This window comes from Stylophora pistillata, chromosome 1, assembly GCF_964205215.1.
Source record: "Stylophora pistillata chromosome 1, jaStyPist1.2, whole genome shotgun sequence".
In the NCBI taxonomy this organism is placed as follows: Eukaryota; Metazoa; Cnidaria; class Anthozoa; order Scleractinia; family Pocilloporidae; genus Stylophora; species Stylophora pistillata.
In genome coordinates this window covers 38,111,613-38,136,210 of record NC_142519.1, presented here as the reverse complement: position 1 = coordinate 38,136,210, position 24,598 = coordinate 38,111,613, and the positions used below count along the sequence as shown (strand labels likewise).

At 37.5% G+C, this 24,598-nt stretch overlaps 2 protein-coding genes and 1 long non-coding RNA gene across 9 annotated transcripts in view; 2 read left to right on the top strand and 1 right to left on the bottom strand.

Moving 5' to 3' along the window:
• LOC148742375 (uncharacterized) overlaps positions 1-24,598 on the bottom strand; it is a 62,947-nt gene that overhangs the window by 16,330 nt on the left and 22,019 nt on the right. The window lies entirely within an intron of this gene.
• Positions 7,036-10,950, top strand: LOC148742377 (uncharacterized). Of its 4 annotated transcripts, none has more exons than XM_088755604.1 (4): positions 7,036-7,332; positions 9,026-9,061; positions 9,223-10,447; positions 10,850-10,950. In XM_088755604.1, exons 1-3 carry the CDS (start codon positions 7,286-7,288, stop codon positions 9,788-9,790), a joined length of 651 nt encoding a protein of 216 aa, XP_088611730.1. In that variant the 5' UTR covers positions 7,036-7,285; the 3' UTR covers positions 9,791-10,447; positions 10,850-10,950. The 4 variants fall into 4 exon arrangements, 2 of the variants coding, with proteins under 2 accessions (XP_088611730.1, XP_088611737.1); XM_088755611.1 differs by having other exon boundaries at positions 9,223-10,451; XR_015999468.1 differs by having other exon boundaries at positions 7,038-7,332; positions 10,380-10,451.
• LOC148742376 (uncharacterized) overlaps positions 19,259-24,598 on the top strand; it is a 7,658-nt gene continuing 2,318 nt past the window's right edge. Inside the window, exons 1-4 of one of the 2 annotated variants that reach the window (XR_015999516.1) lie at positions 19,259-19,822; positions 21,551-21,586; positions 23,331-23,423; positions 23,924-24,014. This is a non-coding gene — a long non-coding RNA (uncharacterized LOC148742376). The remainder of the gene's footprint in view (positions 19,823-21,550; positions 21,587-23,330; positions 23,424-23,923; positions 24,015-24,598) is intronic. The other variant, XR_015999518.1, reaches the window with a different exon arrangement.

The following is a 24,598-nucleotide window of genomic DNA, read 5'->3' as shown; positions in this document are numbered from 1 at the left end:
ATGTTACACGCAAATTGAGTTAAAAGAGTTAAAAGGTTAATAATTCCACAAAATTAAATTTACCACCTGATTACGGTTAAAAATTGTCATCTAACTTATGTCTAAAAATTAAACGACTAACGAATGTATTTTTAAAACGTTTAATTTTGATGCTTGTTCGGGTGCCAGGCCGCGTCCGTAAATTGTAGCTGCAGGCCTTTACAAACGGAATAAAACGGAACAGGGGTGATTGGCGGTCTTAGAAACCTTTTTAAAAATACTACTGCTTCTGTAACATTGATCGTAAATTGTGATTTCTTGTAATAAAATTCCTTTTCCAACAGCGATCTAAAAAAGCATTGTACTGGGGATGAGGTCGGAGTCTCATGCTCCATATGGGCATACGTGAAATTGGGAAGTACTAAGGAATCGAAGAGAAAGTCTATTTCTACCTGCTTATACCCCTCTTTGCGTAGACATCTAAGGACACAGAGGCATTTAACATGTGTATTGAACCTACAGCAACTCTGGAAGGTGACACCTACAATGCTCACATAAGTGGTACAACTAGGGATCCCGAATACAGGAGGGTACAATTCATGATTGGCTTTCAAGGAATGTAAGCCCCTTACATTTGCTAGGGTTAAATAACATTCGATTCCTTTCTATCCATTCTAAGAAATGTTTGACCAATGCCTCAGACATGTCTTTAACTTTGTAAACAGGGGCAATGATGTTTGAAACATCAGCATACTAGAATAACACTGGCAGGATATCTAAGTAGATCTCTAGATCATTTATAAAAATATGGAATAGATAGGGTACGCTTACGCTACCTTGAGTAGTACCTTGATTCAAGAATTTCCAATCAAAAGAAATATTATTGAAGCAAATTCTTTGGTTTCTACCTTTTAAAAAACTCGGGTATAGTTTAATTATATATGGATTTAGTTGGAGATTTCTCAACTTTCAAAGCCTTTCTCAGGCCACACTTTCACTATTTGCTTACACTTAAAAGTAAACCGTTCTGAAAATCCATCACACCCACGTCTAGGGTAATCAGAGAAGAAACCTCAGATGTTAATACAGAGGGTTTCCTTTCATATTTATATATGAATCTTAGCTTATGATACATTAAATTATCCCTTTTAAAGCCTATACCTTTACTTAAATTGGCAGAGAACTTTAAATTCCATGTGTGCGAAGTTCTCTACACTTGTAAATGTATTATTTTATAATTTAAAGAGTATCTTTTATGTTCCTTATAATACAAATAAGATTATAATTGACCCAAAACCGCAAATTTGCTATACAGCTACAAGAAATCGATTGAAAGTGTGGAGTGAAAGCAACACGATTATGTTTTTCTTATAGCCACATTCTCCAAACCAGGAAAGTCTACACCTTTAAGATTTTGAAGGGACAACCCTTCAAGATTTCACATGGAGCAGCTTATTAAAGAAATGGCAAACAAAAAAAATAATAACTCCTGACTTGCTTGATGCCACGACCACTGCAACTGTGCCTGTTGCATAAGAAGATGAATTCAAATGCCTCCAGTGTGTGTGATACATGGTTAACCACTACTACTACTACTTTTTCCAGTTAGTCGCCGGCAAAAAGCCACATAGGATGTTTTTAACTTTGAGCCCTGTATAGCCCTGTATAATAAACACAAGCTGAAGTAAGTTTTTGTTTGTGGCAAATAACATTCTTTTGGAGCATTACATTGTTTGAGTTAGTAGAGCATACTTCTTTGTCCCCAGGGGAAGGGCATTGGTAGCTTTATGTTGAGCAATGTTATTGTTGGTTAGGGGGTTTAGGAAATTCCTTTGCAAATGCTCAGGGGTTCCCCGGGGTCACCCTCTCCCCCCTGGGACGGCCGCTGATAAGTGCATAATGACCTTGATGACTAAAACAAAAATTTTTGTTATCAGTTGCATATAATTATAGCTCGTTGATCTCTTTGCCTCTGGAAAATGTTGTCAAATAATACCATCTGGCCCGATTACAGTCGACTAATACATATTTATTCTCATCACATTTGCAAAGAAAACTTTTTGACAGGTATTAAAAGAAAAGTTACGGCTATTTCAATATACAAGACATTGCATGATAACTTTTGCACTTATTAATAACTTCATCTACACTTTAACTAGGTTTTTCGGTTCCTTCTTGCTGAGATTCATTATTTTTCTTCTTTCTTCTCTTTCGGCTCTTCTTTTTCTTCCTTTCTGGTTCTGTGAGGATAGTAATAAGAAATTGTTGTCGTCAGTTGTTTATAGGTTTTTGCTAATGGTCATGCGGGATTGGCCTGAATTTCCCATTTTGGAATGCTTTGAGCAAATTAGAAAACTGGAGAAATTCATCAGCTATGAAACTTAATGAATTTTGTTTGTTAAATCTTACCCTCACTTAAGGTCTTCCTCTCCTCAATGTCATGTCTTTGCTCTCCCATGTCCTTGTCATCTTTAAAGTTAAAGAGAAAGGCCTTGATTTTTTTTCTTCTTGCAGTTGGCAGTTAAATTTGTATTATGCATGAGTCTATAAAAACATAACTTTATAAAGGTGAGTTCTTGTTACTATATTTAAAGTTTGCTATCTTTAGAAGTACAGAAACAAATAGGTTTACAGCTTCATTTTTTCATTTTTAATTTGTTTAAAATTCTGTAAAGAAAATTTTCCACTTACCAGGAATAGTGGAATCAAGGGATTTATCAGTATCGGGCTTCATACACGAGTAAGTCCCTTTAGAACTTCTGCAATAGAACCTTCTGCTATCACATCACACTCTACACACAGTTCCCGCAAGCCAGCATCCTGGAAGCTTTTGCCAGTGTTGGACAACATGGTGCATGCTGTGTGGAATACTTCCATTTTCATAGCCATATCTTTCAATTTTGCGCTTTGTTTCCATTGTCCCTCACTTGCCTTTGCATACAGTGTTAAGTCAATGACGAAGCCGATGCTCTTTAAGTTGAGCGTGTTCTTTATCTTGAGAGACTGCACTAGAACCTTGTGAACGGTAGCCATGTCAGTAGCAGGCACATCGATACTCGGGAGATACCTGTTGACAGCCAGTGAGACAGTTGAACCTCATTAAGTACAGAAATGTTAAATCCATTCTAGCCATTGGCTTTTTGGTTCCCGCACCAGAAAGGTTCTCCTCCAATCTATCTATAATACCCCGCGGGAGTGTTGCTTTGATATATGGCTTGATAGTTTCAGGCAAAGGAGCGATCTCATGCCCCAGTCGGTGTGGCATCTGGATAAGTTGAACATTGTTCGGCATACGGTAACAGTATTTGCTTGGGTGGTTTTTGTACTCCTGCCGTAACTCCTTAAATAATGCCCAGGCCAAAAGAGGTAACAAGGCGCCTGACGCGATCAGAATACTCCGCTGAGATGTGTGTGTTGCCAGTTTAGAGTATAGAAACGCATCTAGTTCTTCTGAAAGTTTGACTGCACTATCACATAGCTCGGTAGGTTTCGGAGGCCATGACATCTTACTAATATTTGGGTGAAGTGCATCACAGAAGTACAGGCCAGCTTAACATTCATATATAAATATGAAAGGAAACCCTCTGTATTAACATCTCAAGTTTCTTCTCGGATTACCCTAGACGTGGGTGTGATGGATTTTCAGAACGGTTTACTTTTAAGTGTAAGCAGATGCTGAAAGTGTGGCCTGAGAAAGGCTTTGAATGGCGACGCACCTCATTTCTGTGTTTTCAAATATACAACCGTTTTTCGCGATTTTCTTTACATATCAAGAAAAACATCTCGATTTCTCCTTTGATGCTGATCAAAGAATTTCTTTTTTTGAATTTGTTATTTCATGCTATTCTGACATCTTACTTTTCTACATTTACATATCCGCTCGCTTGCACCGGCTCTACAATCTCTTCTTTTCTACTTTTTATTCCAAACAAGTTAATGAAATGACTTATATCTACTTGTACGTCTTTGGCAGGAACAACAGCAATCCATCGTTTCATGAAAAACATCTTCCCGTCATTGCTTTGTGCAGTGGCTTTGGTTGGATGTTTTCCACGCATCGAGTGGCAGTTTGGGAGTTTACAATGGAAAACTTTGATTAAGGCAAAAAAAAAAAAAAAAAAAAAACTGTTAAAACATCGATCGATCCCTTCAGAAAAACACAGTTTCTGTGTTGAGTCCATCACCTTTTCAATCAAACAATAAAAAAAATTCAATTGCCGTATTCTGATTCTTGCTGGCAAGAAAGTTGAGAAATCTCCAATTAAATCCATATATAATTAAACTATACCCGTGTGTTTTGAAAGGTAGAAACCAAAGAATTTGCTACAATAATATTTCTTCTGATTGGAAATTATTGAATCAAGGTACTACTCAAGGTAGCGTAAGCGGACACTAACTATTCCATATTTTTATAAATGATCTAGAGATCTATTTAGATACCCTGCCAGTGTTATTCTAGTATGCTGCTGTTTCACTGAAATATCATTGCTCCTGTGTACAAAGTTAAAGACATGTCTGAGACATTGGTCAAACATTTCTTAGAGTGGATAGAAAACATGGAATGTTATTTAACCCCAGCAAATGTAAGGAGCTTACAGTCCTTGAAAGGCAATCATGAATTATACCCTCCTGTGTTAGGGATCCCTAGTTGTACTTATGTGAGCATTCTAGGTGTCACATTTCAGAGTGACTGTAGGTTCAATACACATGTTAAATGCCTCTATGTCCTTAGATGTCTACGTAAAGAGGGGTATAAGCAGGTACAAATAGACTTTCTTTTCGATTCCTTAGTACTTCCCCGATTTCACATATGCCCATATGGAGCATCAGACTCCGACCTCACCCCAGTACAATGTTTTTTTCGATCGTTGGAAAAGGAATTTTATTACAAGAAATCACAATTTACGATCAATTTTACAGAAGCAGTAGTATTTTTAAAAAGGTTTCTAAGGCCGCCAATCACCCCTGTCGCTTTTTATTCCGCTTGTAAAGGCCTGCAGCTACAATTTACGGACTAGGTCTGGCACCAGAACAAGCATCAAAAGTAAACGTTTTAAAAATACATTCGTTGGTCGTTTAATTTTTAGACATAACCTATATGACAATTTTTAACCGTAATCAGGTGGTAAATTTAATTTTGTGGAATTATTAACCTTTTAACTCTTTTAACTCAAATTGCTTGTAACATTAGGACTGTATTTTTCTGTTTTGAATCAATAGAGAACATTATTATTATTGTTATTATTAATATTATTTATCATTATTAAGCGCGCTTATTGAAGGTTACTTCCTACCTTCAGAGGCTAATTTGTTTTGGGACTAGATTGAAGTTACACTTTTTAACTAGTGTTTGCAAAAGAAAAAAAATTAAAAATTTCAAAAAGCGTCCGACTTATTTAAAAAAAAATGTCTTTTCGAATAAAAGTTAATAAATCAGGAAGGTGTCATAATCTCGTAAATGGGCGAATCCACCGGGGGAATATTCGAATATTCGGAGGAATATTACATCGCGCCCTTGACAAATTTCATACGTGGAAGTAATCTGCTCGTAGAAAGTCTTTTCTCGTGGATATAACACAAAACTAAAAATTAGAGAAGAGTCCTTGGGTAAAGAAAAAGAAAAAAAGGTCCAAAGAAGAGAGAGATGGCAGCATTTTGTCCAAAAAAAAAAACAAAACAAAACAAAACAAAACAAAGCGACAAAGGTTCTTGGTTTGGCCAGGAGCCGTCGACAAGCTTGGCATCCACTGAAGATCGACAGCATTCAATTATCCTTGGGGCAAAGAGCGGAAAAATTAAAGTCAACACCACAGAAGGTTGTAAATAAGATTCTTCGTTGGAATGTGACGAAACCGATGGAGAAAAAGAAGAATGCGACAGATTTACCCTTTCTGCCGCGGGTTTTCTCTTCGCCGACTTTGTCCATTACAAAACGATCAACAGGGCGAAAAAAAAAAAAAAGAAAAAGACTGCTACACGATACTTTTCCCGGGAAAATCTTGATCCATTGTCATTGACGCCGGGTCTCGTCTTTCTCATTGGTTTGCGGTTTCAGGAGGCGAGATAATCTCCTGGTGTGGCGCAAGTTGTTTACAAACCTTTGGGAGCTAAAATCTCGCATTTGATTTTGAGAGGAATACATCCACTTTGAACGAATTTATAGGGTATGTAGATTTGACCAATTTTCGTGAAATTTCGCCAAAACATTCCCGGGATGATGACGAACAAAAGTTTCTCAGGAAATTTTGATCTTTTAAATATTTTTTACGTGGTGTCCATTTACGCAAAACGCTTCGCATATTTTTCGCTACTCTAACTTTAGATGCGAATATCCAGACAACCAATCAGAATATTGGAAAAGCCTGACACACTTTTGTTGATTGATACCTTGTGAATGAGACTAGGCAGCCATTTTTCTCGTGCCGCGGGATCCGATACCTGATAAATTCAATAGAAAAACACTCGGTCGTTTCACGCCTTTCCGGCTCCAGACACTTCCTAAGTGAAAAAATCGCCGAAATTATATTTTTATCGTAAATTGCATTTATTAACCTTTGTTTTGATGTCTAGTTTGTTAGGGTTTTCTTCCAACTAGCGCGCGTACGAATTTTCTCCCGAAGGACATCCGCGAAGGTAGGAGGTAACCTTAATTTTTGGGCTTTCAGGTTGGGCGCTTATTTGAGGCTGGGCGCTTATTTGAGGCTGGGCGCTTATTTGAGGCTGGGCGCTTATTTGAGGCTGGGCGCTTATTTGAGGCTGGGCGCTTATTTGAGGCTGGGCGCTTATTTGAGGCTGGGCGCTTATTTGAGGCTGGGCGCTTATTTGAGGCTGGGCGCCTATTTGAGGCTGGGCGCTTATTTGAGGCTGGGCGCTTATTTGAGGCTGGGCGCTTATTTGAGGCTGGGCGCTTATTTGAGGCTGGGCGCTTATTTGAGGCTGGGCGCTTATGGTAACCCATTCTCCCTGAGGTCATACCGCTGACAAACGCCAAGATGCCCCTAGGCTCGAGTTTGAACTATCCCACGCCGGCAAAGATCCTTGATTTTCTGGCTTCGTGCACGCCTTCAGCCTTATCTTTTTCTCCCTTGGATGTTTTTTTAATTTTTAGCAACCACAGCGTGTTCCAACTTGATATGACAGCTTAGACTTAGTTATGGCTTAGAGAGGAAACCAGCAGCTACAGCCACAATGGTACGCGTGTGTCGAGAATGGCAGTCGTTTTAGAAGTTGGTTAACGAGAATGTAGTGGAATACATCGCATAAACAATCCATTTCTGTTACATGATGACACATCTATGCTTTTGAAATGATACCGGTTGCTACGTTGTTTACAAGGCAAGAGTCGAGAGTCGGGTAAGTACGTGACTAATTTCAGCTGAATTTTAAAAGTTCAAATTTCAACTTATGTTACAAGTAAGCTAGTGCCACGTATTCTTATTACAGTATCATACATGCCAAGCAAAGGTTTTGATTACCCTCCTGTCCAATAGCCAAAGGGTTTTTGGGCGGAATTACGCGAAACAATTCCATGGTTAAATAAATTTGGCCCCAGCGTTTCATTATTCAATAACTATTTACAATCAGGCTTGTTTACTGGAGGTTTGAGATGGATCCAAAAACGAACGCAGCTCCTCTAAGGATTTGGGAAATTTTTCTTCATAAAGTTCCCTGTGAAATCTATGTCACTACGTTCCGAAAGTAAAGATGACCCATGATCTGACCTTGAACTGAGTTCACTTGCAAACGAGGATACGTTCTTAATTTACTTTGATTTGGAGTCTGGCCCAGTTACAACGCCGAATTTTTCCAGGACACGAAGAAGCTAATCAACTACTTTAACCAAGTACATCAAAAGATCGATTTTTAACTCTGTCATGTTGGTTCGTTCCGAAGATTACCTTTTTCTTGGATTAAAAATTAAAGCTAATTTTGATAAGTAACTGGCGTGACCAAGCAACTATCATTATGCATTGTTTGCGGTATTATTTGTCTCCACATTTCTTATTCAATAAACAATTTAAAAAGAAAGCCCCTAACTGGTTCAAGGCCTTTTCTTGTTATTTCCATAATATTAGGTAAATCTTAGTCAGTAGGGCTCAATGTTTTGACCCTGTGAAAAGGTTATTCACTTGAAAAACCAGTGTAAGGGTGGCCCCTTATTTTTTTTCAAGGTGAGAATTAAGTACAGTGATCTACGTATGCTGTTCCACGGTGAAACCAAAAGTTTACCTTTTCATTTGCCAAATATTGTATATAAATTATTGTAATTCATTGTGAGGTCCAAACAATGGATGCAAGTTCAGAATCTCAACCACTGAACTTTATCATTTGGTTAGAGCCATTTGAAAGACAAATTACCAGATGAAGTAAAAGGAAAGAAACATAGAAATGTAATGCCACATTAGCCATGATGCGTGGAGGTTATGATTTTGATGGATCTTCATTCATTTATCTCATGCATTATGAAGAATTGAAACAACTCAGAAGGCAGAGATGTTTCTGTACTTTCCATTTCGTATTTATTCGCTCAGGAGAAAAGGCACAGAAATTTTAGCAATCTGTAGTAATTTAACCATATTGCATAACCAAGTTATAAAGGAGAAGAGCTTGAATATCCAGCCCAGGAGAGGTAGGAGATGACTTGGCTTAGTAAAAAATGTATTATCAAAAACCAGGTAATTGCCAAGTCAATTAGATAGTGGAATTATCACAACCTTGGAAATATGTTAAGAGTTCATTTATAAATTTTAAAACAGGAAGAACATTGTTTATCCTGAGATCACTCTCTCTGCTGATGGGAAACATTGAAATCAAGGTTAAAATTCAGAAAAGGAGTATTTATGCACCCATTATCAACAGCTATTTTTTTATGAAAGGCAAGTAAAGCAAACAGAATCAACTTCTTAAAATAGTTTCCACTTGATTAAAGTTCAGGGTGATATTTAAAAAATTATACAGCACTCAATGGTTCCTTTTCACTCTCATTTAGATTTTTTCCTCATTTAGTGGTACCAGTGACTTGGCTAATATATTTGTTCTTTTACAGAAATTTGGACAATTCCCCTGGAGCTTTATTCCAAAGGTTAGTATGATTGTCCCTTATTTTGTATCTATAGTTCAACTTGCTTATAATACTAAGACTCATAGTGTTTATTGGAATTAAATTTGCTGCAAATCTAAAGCTATCACTTGTAGAGGATCCATATACCTTGACTGGCCCCAAATTAAATGCTTTCTTTTTAGCTTGTTTAGGATACTACTCTTAGACTTGCTGAGGATACTGGTCTTTGACTCGCTGAGGATACTGGTCTTTGACTCGCTGAGGATACTGGTCTTTGACTCGCTGAGGATACTGGTCTTTGACTCGCTGAGGATACTGGTCTTTGACTCGCTGAGGATACTGGTCTTTGACTCGCTGAGGATACTGGACTTTGACTCGCTGAGGATACTGGGCTTTGACTCGCTGAGGATACTGGGCTTTGACTCGCTGAGGATACTGGTCTTTGACTGGCTGAGGATACTGGGCTTTGACTCGCTGAGGATACTGGTCTTTGACTCGCTGAGGATACTGGTCTTTGACTCGCTGAGGATACTGGTCTTTGACTCGCTGAGGATACTGGTCTTTGACTCGCTGAGGATACTGGTCTTTGACTCGCTGAGGATACTGGTCTTTGACTCGCTGAGGATACTGGTCTTTGACTCGCTGAGGATACTGGTCTTTGACTCGCTGAGGATACTGGTCTTTGACTCGCTGAGGATACTGGGCTTTGACTTGCTGAGGATACTGGACTTTGTAAGTCTGGCTCATTGAGAAGAAGTCTGGTTGACTCGCTGAGAATAATTCTGGTTGGCTCGCTGAGAACAAGTCTGGTTGGCTCGCTGAGAATAAGTCTGGTTGGCTCGCTGAGAATAAGTCTGGTTGGCTCGCTGAGAATAAGTCTGGTTGGCTCGCTGAGAATAAGTCTGGTTGGCTCGCTGAGAATAAGTCTGGTTGGCTCGCTGAGAATAAGTCTGGTTGGCTCGCTGAGAATAAGTCTGGTTGGCTCGCTGAGAATAAGTCTGGTTGGCTCGCTGAGAATAAGTCTGGTTGGCTCGCTGAGAATAAGTCTGGTTGGCTCGCTGAGAATAAGTCTGGTTGGCTCGCTGAGAATGAGTCTGGTTGGCTCGCTGAGAATAATTCTGGTTGGCTCGCTGAGAATAATTCTGGTTGGCTCGCTGAGAATAAGTCTAGTTGGCTCGCTGAGAACGAGTCTGGTTGACTCACTGAGATGTTTGGTATTGCTATAATAAAAAATTATTTCAGCCAAATTTTCTGAAATAGGGTTAGTTGTAGTGGGAGTATGTCTTTCTGTCATTAGAAAGACATACTCCCACTTGTTTTTTGCTCTTTTTTTCCCCAGTACAACTTTCTGATGTCAAGTAATGGATCTTTACATTGTAACAATGAAGCTGTGAATGAATAGAGGTGGTAGGTGTGAATGATTTAAATCCTATTGGGGAATTTTAAGGTAACATGCCCCACCTTTCCTCCCCCCCCCCCCCAAAAAAAAAAAAGGAAATAACCAGAATACTAAATGCCAAGTTGTCAGCCCTTTCTCTTACAAGTTAGTTGATTTAGTTCATAACTTCCTCTCCTTTTTCTTTAATTCCCTTCCTTGCCATGGTTATAATCACTGCCATTTCTGGGTTTACCTTATTTATCATTTTTGGCCTAGAGTTCCTTCTTGTCTCTTGGAAGTCAAATCATCCATCTAGAAGGCCTTTTTTAGTTGAAGACTGTTTCATCTTCCTATTGCCCATGCCTGTCATCTTAAATTGAGTTTCACTCAAAATTCACACCTAACTCTTTGTATTTGTTTCTCTTCCACAGTTGATGACTGGGATGGGAATTCACAGAAATGCAAACCAATGATATTTATCATGTGTTAAATAAATAAATCTTGAATATTAATAAAAAATCATCGAAATGTACTGGCTGACTTTTGAAAAATAGTTATTGTAGCATGGAAAAAAAAAAGGGAGATAATAAGAACCATCTGAATTAAATTAAGTAAGTTTAGATCCTAAAAGTGATTACAGTGAAGGAACAATGTCTGATTCAGTTAATAGCAAATCAGTTCTTGAAAATCTTGTAAGAAATAATAATGAATGCACAGGGTTTTCAATGAGGTTTTCAGTTTTTTTTATGACATGTATTTTTAACCCACTAAAAGGTCAAAATATGTGTATTGCCTCTTGGTATCTAATGAAAGTCAAATCCCTCTAATTGAATATACTAAAACTGTAAATAGTACAACTTCTCTTGTTGTGGCCATCAGCGATATTCAATATTCAGAAATTTTTCTATTAAAAACAACATGAACTATTGAAAAGTAATATTGCTTCAATCAACTGATTTGCAAAAACTCCCCTTGGGTGAACATTTTGCAACAAACTTTGACTCGATATCAATAATAGATAAAAAATTCCCTTCTCCTTGCAGTTAAAGGCAAGTACATTACCTAATCATAGTTCATAAAAGCCTTGAAAGTCTTTGAAGATGCTTGAATTCAAAAATTACAAATTCAAGGTCTTGAAAGTACTTGAATTTGAGGACTAGAACTTGATTTTTGCAATGCTTTCTCTTAACAATTTTCAAGTAAAAAATTGCAGTACTTTAATAGAAAAGCTGAGAAATAATGTTAAATAATTTTTAAACTTTCTTATGCAAACCTTTCCAAAAGAGGTCCTTCAATTTATCTAAAATTTGGCAAAGTCATTGAAAAGCCCTTCAATTTCAACCTTTAGCACCTGTAGGAACCTACTCCTATTATTTTGATTATTGTTTAGTACCATAACAACATTCATTACACTCCAGCAGGCAAAAAATGAAAACAAGTAGACTTATTCATGATTGGAAATGAAAAAATTTCGTAACGACAGTAACAATGGCAACAGGGCAGTCTCCTAAAGATAACTCCAGATGTGCGATATAGAAAGCCAAAGTTGAAGCAGCTATGCGTCTACTTAAAGGGAAAAAAAGTCTAAAACAGCAAAATATGATGAAATATTCCTTGCATAATGAATACGAAGTTTCAGCATTTAATTTTTATTTATCAAAATGTACATCTTTCATGGTTTTAATTTCTGGTTTCCCTCTCGTTGTGGAAAGATGAAGTAACTTTAGTAATGGGATAGGATCCGATTCAAGATTTCAACTTAATTAATTAGTTAATTAATTAGTGCTACTTTATGTGCTGAAATTCATGCTAGAAGCTCTATAAAAATATCGGTTAAGGCCTTCCCTGCACTTTATAATCCCAAGAAAAAGAAAATAGAGATTACCTTAACATATTGCAGCAAAATCCCAGCTTATCTTGAACCTAAAACTTTACCCTGGAAAAAAAATATATACATCCGCGCATGCGCCAAGAGCAAAGTTTGGCACACGAGCATTCTTTCGCAAAACGACTCTCGTTTCGTCAAACGAGTCTCGTTTTTAAAAATGAGTGTCGTTTCTACAAACGAGTCTCGTTTCTACAAACGAGTCTCGTTTCTAAAAACGAGTCTCGTTTCTAAAAACGAGTCTCGTTTCTAGAAACGAGTCTCGTTCCTAAAAACGAGCCTCGTTTCTATAAACGAGTCTCGTTTCTATTCACAAACAAACGAGTCTCGCTTTAAATCGTTTATCGAGTGACTTATAAATCGTGACGATTTAAAATCGACTCGTTGCCCAGAAACTGTGAGTGATCCGAGACTCGTTTGGGATCACTCACAGTTTCTGGGCAACGAGTCGATTTTAAATCGTCACGATTTATAAGTCACTCGATAAACGATTTAAAGCGAGACTCGTTTGTTTGTGAATAGAAACGAGACTCGTTTATAGAAACGAGACTCGTTTGTAGAAACGAGACTCGTTTGTAGAAACGAGACTCGTTTTTAGAAACGAGACTCGTTTGACAAAACGAGAGTCGTTTTGCGAAAGAAGGCTCGTGTGCCAAACTTTGCTCTTGGCGCATGCGCAGAAGTATAGTTTTTTTTCCAGGGCAAAGTTTTAGGTTCAAGATAAGCTGGGATTTTGCTGCAATATGTTAAGGTAATCTCTATTTTCTTTTTCTTGGGATTACAAAGTGCAGGGAAGGCCTAAACCGATATTTTTATAGAGCTTCTGGCATAAATTTCAGCAGATAAAGTAGCACTGGATATTTGTGTCGAATTAAGTTCAAAGCTTGAATCGGATCCTATCCCATTACTAAGGTTACTTCATTTTTCCACAACAAGAGGGAAACTAGAAATTAAAACCATGAAAGATGTACATTTTGATAAATAAAAATTAAATGCTGAAACTTCATATTCATTATGCAAGGAATATTTCATCATATTTTGCTGTTTTAGACTTTTTTTCCCTTCAAGCAGACGCATAGCTGCTTGAACTTGGGCTTTCTCTATCGCACATCTGGAGTTATCTTTAGGAGACTGCCCTATTGCCATTTGTGCTGTCGTTACGCAATTTTGTCATTTCCAATCATGGATAAGTCTACTTGTTTTTATTTTTGCCTGCTAGAGTGTAATGAATCTTGTTATGGTACTAGACAATAATGAAAAAAATATATTACTATATAGCAATAGGTTCTTACAGATGCCAAAGGTTCAAATTGAAAAAAAAAAAGCCGAATTTATTTCGGGCGTTTCCTTCGGAAAGCCCGAGTAATTTATGAAAACTGTATTCATAGAATACATGATCTAAAAGTACATGATCATTTCTTTCTTAAAATGAATTTTTTCGTCGTAAACTATCTTTTATCTCAGGGATCTCATCAAAATAAACGCAAATCAAAATGACAAATCTAATTCGCTATGAAAAAATGCTCTGACATGTTTATGTTTAGGAAAATTTTCTAGATTATTACAGAGATGAGATTGCTTCGTAAGGATATTTTTAGAAAGAGAGCTTTGATTTAGTGATTGTTTGTGAATTTTTAAGAAACAGATAACGAGATTAACAATTATACACTTAGCAGCTGCCATCCTGGGGATCGACCCTGGGGTCATACGGGGGAATAGACTTTCGTCGCCAATTTTGCATTGAAGTGCATTTGCACCTCCGAGACGAGACACATGGGAAAACACCCACTGGATTTTTACCATTGCCGCCATCTTGAGAATAAAAGATCCTTACCATGGTGACTGGCTATTACCATTGATACCTACAGATGTAAAAAAACTACTACTACTACTACTTTTTCCAGTTAGTCGCCGGCAAAAAGCCACATAGGATGTTTTTAACTTTGAGCCCTGTATAGCCCTGTATAGTAAACACAAGCTGAAGTAAGTTTTAGTTTTTGGCAAATAACATTCTTTTGGAGCATTACATTGTTTGAGTTAGTAGAGCATACTTCTTTGTCCCCAGGGGAAGGGCATTGGTAGCTTTATATTGAACAATGTTATTGTTGGTTAGGGGGCTTAGGAAATTCCTTTGCAAATGCCCAGGGGTTCCCCGGGGTCACCCTCTCCCCCCCTGGGACGGCCGCTGATAAGTGCATAATGACCATGATGACTGAAACAAAAATTTTTGTTATCAGTTGCATATAATTATAGCTCGTTGACCTCTTTGCCTCTGGAAAATGTTGTCAAATAATACCATCTGGCCCGATTACAGTCGACTAATACATATTGGAAAACTTTATATCATTTATTCTCATCACATTTGCAAAGATAACTTTTTGAGAGGTATTAAAAGAAAAGTTAAGGCTATTTCAATATAGAAGACATTGCATGATAATTTTTGCACTTATTAATAACTTCATCTACACTTTATCTAGGTTTTTCGTTTCCTTCTTGCTGAGATTCTTTATTTTTCTTCTTTCTTCTCTTTCGGGTCTTCTTTTTCTTCATTTCTGGTTCTGTGAGGATAGTAAGAAGAAATTGTTGTCGTCAGTTGTCTATAGGTTTTTGGTCATGCGGGATTAGCCTGAATTTTCCATTTTGGAATGTTTTGAGCAAATTAGAAAACTGGAGAAATTCTTCAGCCATGAAACTTAATGAATTTTGTTTGTTAAATCTTACCCTCACTTAAAGTTTTCCTCTCCTCAATGTCATGTCTTTGCCCTCCCATGTCCTTCTCATCTTTAAAGTTAAAAGAGAAAGGCCTTGATTTTTTTTCTTCTTGCAGTTGGCAGTTAAATTTGTATTATGCATGAGTCTATAAAAACATAACTTTATAAAGGTGATTTCTTGTTACTATATGTAAAGTTTGCTATCTTTAGAAGTACAGAAACAAATAGGTTTACAGCTTCACTTTTTCATTTCTAATTTTTTTAAAATTCTGTAAAGAAAATTTTTCCACTTACCAGGAATAGTGGAATCAAGGGATTTATCAGTATCGGGCTTCATACACGAGTAAGTCCCTTTAGAACTTCTGCAATAGAACCTTCTGCTATCACATCACACTCTACACACAGTTCCCGCAAGCCAGCATCCTGGAAGCGTTTGCCAGTGTTGGACAACATGGTGCATGCTGTGTGGAATACTTCCATTTTCATAACCATATCTTTCAATTTTGCGCTTTGTTTCCATTGTCCCTCGCTTGCCTTTGCATACAGTGTTAAGTCAATGACGAAGCCGATGCTCTTTAAGTTGAGCGTGTTCTTTACCTTGAGAGACTGCACTAGAACCTTGTGAACGGTAGCCATGTCATTAGCAGGCACATCGATACTCGGGAGATACTTGTTGACAGCCAGTGAGACAGTTGAACCTCATTAAGGACAGAAATGTTAAATCCATTCTAGCCACTGGCTTTTTGGTTCCCGCACCAGAAAGGGTCTCCTCCAATCTATCTATAATACCCCACGGGAGTGTTGCTTTGATATATGAGTTGATAGTTTCAGGCAAAGGAGCGATCTCATGCCCCAATCGGTGTGGCATCTGGATAAGTTGAACATTGTTCGGCATACGGTAACAGTATTTGCTTGGGCGGTTTTTGTAATCCTGCCGTAACTCCTTAAATAATGTCCTGGCCAAAAGAGGTAACAAGGCGCCGCACGCGATCAGAATATTCCGCCGAGATGTGTGTGTGTTGCCAGTTTAGAGTATAGAAACGCATCTAGTTCTTCTGAAAGTTTGACTGCACTATCACATAGCTCGGTAGGTTTCGGAGGCCATGACATCTTACTAATATTTGGGTGAAGTGCATCACAGAAGTACAGGCCAGCTTAAGATTCATATATAAATATGAAAGGAAACCCTCTGTATTAACATCTGAAGTTTCTTCTCGGATTACCCTAGACGTGGGTGTGATGGATTTTCAGAACGGTTTACTTTTAAGTGTAAGCAGATGGTGAAAGTGTGGCCTGAGAAAGGCTTTGAATGGCGACGCACCTCATTTCTGTGTTTTCAAACATACAACCATTTTTCGCGATTTTCTTTACATATCAAGAAAAACATCTCGATTTCTCCTTTGATGCTGATCACAAACTTTTTCTTTTTTTAAATTTGTTATTTCATGCTATTCTGACATCTTACTTTTCTACATTTACATATCCGCTCGCTTGCACCGGCTCTACAATTTCTTCTTTTCTACTTTTTATTCCAAACAAGTTAATGAAATGACTTATATCTACTTGTACGTCTTTGGCAGGAACAACAGTAATCCATCGTTTCATAAAAAACATCTTCCCGTCATTGCTTTATGTAGTGGCTTTGGTTGGATGTTTTCCACGCATCGAGTGGCAGTTTGGGAGTTTACAATGGAAAACTTTAATTAAGGCAAAAAAAAAAAAAAACTGTTAAAACATCGATCGATCGATCCCTTCAGAAAAACACACTTTCTGTGTTGAGTCCATCACTTTTTCAATCAACCAATAAAAAAAATTCAATTGCCGTATTCTGATTCTTGTTCGCAAGAAAGTTGAGAAATCTCCAATTAAATCCATATATAATTAAACTATACCCGTGTGTTTTGAAAGGTAGAAACCAAAGAATTTGCTACAATAATATTTCTTTTGATTGGAAATTATTGAATCAAGGTGCTACTCAAGGTAGCGTAAGCGGACCCTATCTATTCCATATTTTTATAAATGATCTAGAGATCTATTTAGATACCCTGCCAGTGTTATTCTAGTATGCTACTGTTTCAAATATCATTGCTCCTGTTTACAATTTAAAGACATGTCTGAGACATTGGTCAAACATTTCTTAGAGTGGATAGAAAAGAATGGAATGTTCTGTAACCCTAGCAAATGTAAGGAGCTTACAGTCCTAGAAAGGCAATCATGAATTGTACCCTCCTGTATTAGGGATCCCTAGTTGTACTTATGTGAGCATTCTAGGTGTCACCTTTCAGAGTGACTGTAGGTTCAATACACATGTTAAATGCCTCTATGTCCTTAGATCTCTACGTAAAGAGGGGTATAAGCAGGTAGAAATAGACTTTCTTTTCGATTCCTTAGTACTTCCCCGATTTCACATATGCCCATATGGAGCATCAGACTCCGACCTCACCCCAGTACAATGTTTTTTTCGATCGTTGTTGGAAAAGGAATTTTATTACAAGAAATCACAATTTACGATCAATTTTACAGAAGCAGTAGTATTTTTAAAAAGGTTTCTAAGGCCGCCAATCACCCCTGTCGCTTTTTATTCCGCTTGTAAAGGCCTGCAGCTACAATTTACGGACTAGGTCTGGCACCAGAACATGCATCAAAAGAAAACGTTTTAAAAATACATTCGTTGGTCGTTTAACTTTTAGACATAACCTATATGACAATATCTAACTGTAATCAGGTGGTAAATTTAATTTTGTGGAATTATTAACCTTTTAACTCTTTTAACTCAAATTGCTTGTAACACTAGGATTGTATTTTTCTGTTTTGAATCAATAGAGACCATTATTATTATTGTTATTATTATTATTATTATTATTATTCATTATTAAGCACGCTTATTTAAGGTTACTTCCTACCTTCAGAGGCTGATTTTTTTTTTTAACTAGATTGAAGTTACACTTTTTAACTAGCGTTTGCAAAAGAAAAAAAAATTAAAAATCTCAAAAAGTGTCCGACTTATTTAAAAAAACGTATTTTCGAATAAAAGTTAATAAATCAGGAAGGTGTCATAATCTCGTAAATGGGCGAACCCCCCGGGGGAATATTCGAATACTCGGAGGAATATTACATCGCGCCCTTGACAAATTTCACACGTGGAAGTAATCTGCTCGTAGAAAGTCTTTTCTCGTGGATATAACACAAAACTCAAAATTAGAGAAGAGTCCTTGGGTAAAGAAAAAGAAAAAAAAAGGTCCAAAGAAGAGAGAAATGGCAGCATTTTGTCAAAAAAAACAAAACAAAACAAAGCGGCAAAGGTTCTCGGTTTGGCCAGGAGCCGTCGACAAGCTCGGCATCCACTGAAGATCGACAGCATTCGATTATCCTTGGGGCAAAGAGCTGAAAAATTAAAGTCAACACCACAGAAGGTTGTAAACAAGATTCTTCGTTGGAATCTGACGAAACCGATGGAGAAAAAGAAGAATGCGACAGATTTACCCTTTCTGCCGCGGGTTTTCTCTTCGCCGACTTTGTCCATTACTAAACGATCAACAGGGCGAGATAAAAGAATAAAAAAAAAAAAAAAAGAATGCTACACGATACTTTTCCCGGGAAAATCTTGATCCATTGTCATTGACGCCAGGTCTCGTCTATCTCATTGGTTTGCGGTTTCAGGAGGCGAGATAATCTCCTGGTGTGGCGCAAGTTGTTTACAAACCTTTGGGAGCTAAAATCTCGCATTTGATTTTGAGAGGCATACATCCACTTTGAACGAATTTATAGGGTATGTAGATTCCACCGATTTTCATGAAATTTCGCCAAAACATTCCCGTGATGATGACTAACAAAAGTGTGTCAGGAAATTTTGATCTTTTAAATATTTTTTACGTGGTGTCCATTTACGCAAAACGCTTCGCATAGTTTTCGCTACCCTAACTTTAGATGCGAATATCCAGACAACCAATCAGAATATCGGAAAAGCCTGACACACCTTTGTTGACTGATGCCTTGTGAATGAGACTAGGCAGCCATTTTTCTCGTGCCGCGGGATCCGATACCCGATAAATTCGATAGAAGAACACTCGGTCGTTTCACGCCTCTCTGGCTCCTGACACTTCCTAAATGAAAAAATCGCCGAAATTATATTTTTATCGTAAATTGCATTTATTAACCTTTGATTTGATGTCTAGTTTGTCAGGGTTTTCTTCCAACTAGCGCGCGTACGAATTTTCTCCCGAAGGACATCCGCGAAGGTAGGAGGTAACCTTAATTTTTGGGCTTTCAGGGTGGGCGCTTATTTGAGGCTGGGCGCTTATGGTAACCCATTCTCCCTGAGGTGATACCGCTGACAAACGCCAAGATGCCCCTTGGCTCGGGATTGAACTATCACACGCCGGCAAAGGTCCTTGAGGTTAAACGTAAGAGAATAGAGCCTTTGTCTTAAAACGAATCAACCGCAATGTCATTCAAATGTTTACTTTGCCATCAAGGTCGTAATTTTACATCTTAGATTTACCGGCTTCATGCACGCCTTCAGCCTTATCTTTTTCTCCCTTCGATGTTTTTTTAATTTTTAACAACCACAGCGTGTTCCAACTTGATGTGACAGCTTAGACTTAGTTATGGCTTAGAGAGGAAACCAGCAGCTACAGCCACAATGGTAGGCGTGTGTCGAGAATGGCAAGTTGTTTTAGAAGTTGCTTAACGAGAATGTAGTGGAATACATCGCATAAACAATCCATTTCTGTTACATGGTGACACATCTATGCTTTTGAAATGCTACCGGTTGCTACGTTGTTTACAAGGCAAGAGTCGAGAGTCGGGTAAGTACGTGACTAAATTCAGCTGAATTTTATAAGTTCACAGTTCAACTTATGTTACAAGTAAGCTAGTGCCACGTATTCTTATTGCAGTATCATAAATGCCAAGCAAAGGTTTTGATTACCCTCCTGTCCAATAGCCAAAGGGGTTTTGAGCGGAATTACGCGAAACAATTCCATGCTTGCATAAATTTGGCCCCAGCGTTTCATTATTCAATAACTATTTGCAATCAGGCTTGTTTACTGGAGGTTTGAGATGGATCCAAAAACGAACGCAGCTCCTATAAGGATTTGGGAAATTTTTCTTTATAAAGTTCCCTGTGAAATCTGTCACTACGTTCCGAAAGTAAAGATGACCCATGATCTGACCTTGAACTGAGTTCGCTTGCAAACGAAGATACGTTCTTAATTTACTTTGATTTGGAGTCTGGCGCAGTTAAAACGCCGAATTTTTCTAGGACACGAAGAAGCTAATCAACTACTTTAACCAAGTACATCAAAAGATCGATTTTTAACTCTGTCATGTTGGTTCGTTCCGAAGATTACCTTTTTTTTGGATTAAAAATCAAAACTAATTTCAATAAGTAACTGGCGTGACCAAGCAACTATCATTATGCATTGTTTGCGGTATTATTTGTCTCCACATTTCTTATTCAATAAACAATTTAAAAAGAAAGCTCCTAACTGGTTCAAGGTCTTTTCTTGTTATTTCCATAATATTAAGTAAATCTTAGTCAGTAGGGCTCAATGTTTTGTCCCTGTGAAAAGGTTATTCACTTGAAAAACGAGTGTAAGGGTGGCCCCTTAATTTTTTTAAAGGTGAGAATTAAGTACAGTGATCTACGTATGCTGTTCGACGGTGAAACCAAAAGTTGACCTTTTCATTTGCCAAATATTGTATATAAATTATTGTAATTCATTGTGAGGTCCAAACAATGGATGCAAGTTCAGAATCTCAACCACTGAACTTTATCATTTGGTTAGAGCCATTCGAAAGACAAATTACCAGATGAAGTAAAAGGAAAGAAAAATAGAAATGTAATGCCACATTAGCCATGATGCGTGGAGGTTATGATTTTGATGGATTTTCATTCATTTATCTCATGCATTATGAAGAATTGAAACAGCTCAGAAGGCAGATATGTTTCTGTACTTTCCATTTCGTATTTATTCGCTCAGGAGAAAAGGAACAGAAATTTTAGCAATCTGTAGTAATTTAACCATATTGCATAACCAAGTTATAAAGGAAAAGAGCTTGAATATTAGGCTTGTGGGAGAGGATTTTCAATTTAACACACCAGCCTAGGAGAGTTAGGAGATGACTTGGCTTAGTAAAAAATGTACTACTTTCAAAAACCAGGTAATTGCCAAGTCAATTAGATAGTGGAATTATCACAACCTTGGAAATATGTTAAGAGTTCATTTATAAATTTTAAAATAGGAAGAGCATTGTTTATCCTGAGATCACTCTCTCCGCTGATCGGAAACATTGAAATCAAGGTTAAAATTCAGAAAAGGAGTATTTAAGCACCAATTATCAACAGCTATTCTTTTATGAAAGGCAAGTAAAGCAAACAGAATCAACTTCTTGAAATAGTTTCCACTTGATTAAAGTTCAGGGTGATATTTAAAAAATTATACAGCACTCGATGGTTCCTTTTCACTCTCATATAGATTTTTTCCTTATTTAGTGGTACCAGTGACTTGGCTAACATATTCGTTCTTTTGCAGAAATTCGGACAATTCCCCTGGAGCTTTATTTCAAAGGTTTGTATGACTGTCCCCTATTTTTTATCTATAGTTCAACTTGCTTATAATACTAAGACTCATAGTTTTTATTGGAATTAAATTTGCTGCAAATCTAAAGCTATCACCTGTAGAGGATCTATATACCTTGGCTGGCCCCAAATTAAATGCTTTCTTTTGAGCTTGTTTAGGATATTGCTCTTAGACTTGCTGAGGATACTGGTCTTTGACTCGCTGAGGATACTGGTCTTTGACTCGCTGAGGATACTGGTCTTTGACTCGCTGAGGATACTGGTCCTTGACTCGCTGAGGATACTGGTCTTTGACTCGCTGAGGATACTGGTCTTTGACTCGCTGAGGATACTGGTCTTTGACTCGCTGAGGATACTGGTCTTTGACTCGCTGAGGATACTGGTCTTTGACTCGCTGAGGTTACTGGGCTTTGACTCGCTGAGGATACTGGACTTTGACTCGCTGAGGATACTGGACTTTGACTCGCTGAGGATACTGGACTTTGACTCGCTGAGGATACTGGTCTTTGACTGGCTGAGGATACTGGGCTTTGACTCGCTGAGGATACTGGTCTTTGACTCGCTGAGGATACTGGACTTTGACTCGCTGAGGATACTGGTCTATGACTCGCTGAGGATACTGGGCTTTGACTTGCTGAGGATACTGGACTTTGTAAGTCTGGCTCATTGAGAAGAAGTCTGGTTGACTCGCTGAGAATAATTCTGGTTGGCTCGCTGAGAACAAGTCTGGTTGGCTCGCTGAGAACAAGTCTGGTTGGCTCGCTGAGAATAATTCTGGTTGGCTCGCTGGGAATAAGTCTGGTTGGCTTGCTGAGAATAAGTCTGGTTGGCTCGCTGAGAATAATTCTGGTTGGCTCGCTGAGAATAAGTCTGGTTGGCTCGCTGAGAATAATTCTGGTTGGCTCGCTGAGAATAAGTCTGGTTGGCTCGCTGAGAATAAGTCTGGTTGGCTTGCTGAGAATAAGTCTGGTTGGCTCGCTGAGAATAAGTCTGGTTGGCTCGCTGAGAATAAGTCTGGTTGGCTCGCTGAGAATAATTCTGGTTGGCTCGCTGAGAATAAGTCTAGTTGGCTCGCTGAGAATGAGTCTGGTTGACTCACTGAGATGTTTGGTATTGCTATAATAAAAAACTATTTCAGCCAAAATTTCTCAAATAGGGTTAGTTGTAGTGGGAGTATGTCTTTCTGTCATTAGAAAGACATACTCCCACTTGTTTTTTTTCTTCTTTTTTTCCCCAGTACAACTATCTAATGCCAAGTTATGGATCTTTACATTGTAACAATGAAGCTGTGAATGAATAGAGGTGGTAGGTGTGAATGATTTAAATCTTAGTGTGGAATTTTAAAGTAACATGCCCCACCTTTCCTCCCCCCCCCCCCAAAAAAAAATTTAAATAACCAGAATACTAAATGCTAAGGAAGGCAAGGTAGTTTTATTGTTGATTAAAATATATACCAATACCTAATCTAATTATAGTAATATCATGTATATGCTGCTAGAATTAGGTTTAATATAATTTAATAGGTTTACAACTACACAATTCACATTTGTGGGTAAAACCAATGTTCATAATGTTGATGTCTTACTAGAACCTGTCTATCTAATAACAAAATTAAGAATCCAGAGCAATTCTCCTTTCAACAGAACACTAACAAAATTTTAAACACATAGCTTCCCCAAATCAAAACATAACATTCAAAGTCATTAAAATACTTGACTATTTTCCATCTGCAGTAAGGACCACATTTGGAAGAAGAGGTCCATTTAGTGAGTTGATGATCCTTACTCCAAAAGAAAATAACCCCAGCCTAAATGTTTGCTTTTCAGGTAAGTTGAAAAATTTTGCCAATCAATGACAATTATCAAACCCTCTTAACCCTTTAACTCCCTAGATCTGACTGTTAAATCTCTCCTCTAGCTGATACACATTTCTTTGTAAATCAGCTACAGGAATTTGCCACTTAAGTTTAAGAATTTACATGCTAATTAACTGGGAGTTAAGAAGTTAATAAAAAAATTAATGTATTTCTGAATTAAGGCTGTTGTAGAGAGTCAATCTATATTTTTTCCTTCCTGATGTGCGTCATTGCAAAAAATGGCTCATACTTATCTACTCTGTGGAGTGAATTGGTTTTTGAGGAGATTGATATAACTTAAAAATGAAAAGTGTAACATTTGAAAAATTGCTACCTTAAAAATGTCTCCTAAAATTGTCCCAATAGCTGTTAACAGTGTTTGGTTTTACATATTGAATTAATATTGAACTGGTTACCCAGTTTTTAAACTTATAGTTTTACAATGAGCATCAGACATTTTGTTACACCTAGGAGAATCTCTGAAAGATGTAAGTGATGATCAAATGGAACATACAATTTGTCACTAATGTGAACATTTCTCATCTACTTCTACAACAGATTGGTGAGTAAACCATTGGAGAATATCTATTTTTTCAATTAGTTATAAATGTTTTGGATGCAGAGATTAGTCACATTAGGGAAAATATTGAGAAAAGGATAAATTTCATGTACAAATACTGCCTTTTCATGTATCATACAAACGAGGCAAAAATGTCGTCATCTTTCATGCATAGAGTTGGGCCATACCATGATAAAATTAAATCTAAAGCAAATATCACATTTCTTTGTAAAACAATAGCATAAAATGCACAAGAAGGCATAAAGAAAACCATAAGAAAGATTTCCTTCATTAATGAATTTTTTCCACAAAGTTAATTTTAGCTATAATAATATACATGAAAAAATTTCTCGGTTCTGATTGGTTAAGATGAATGCAGTTTTCAGTTAATTCAGTGCAGAAGAGAGTTAATTCAGTGCAGAAGAGGGCTAATTCAGTGCAAAGAAAGAAACAAACCAGACATTCTGATTGGTCAGAATCATTGGTTAATGTCAATGTCAAGGTCAATGTCACTTGCAGAGTTTGAATAAATTATTTTTGCACATGATGCGCGCGCTTTTCTTCTGCGTAGTTATGAGAAGCTACCT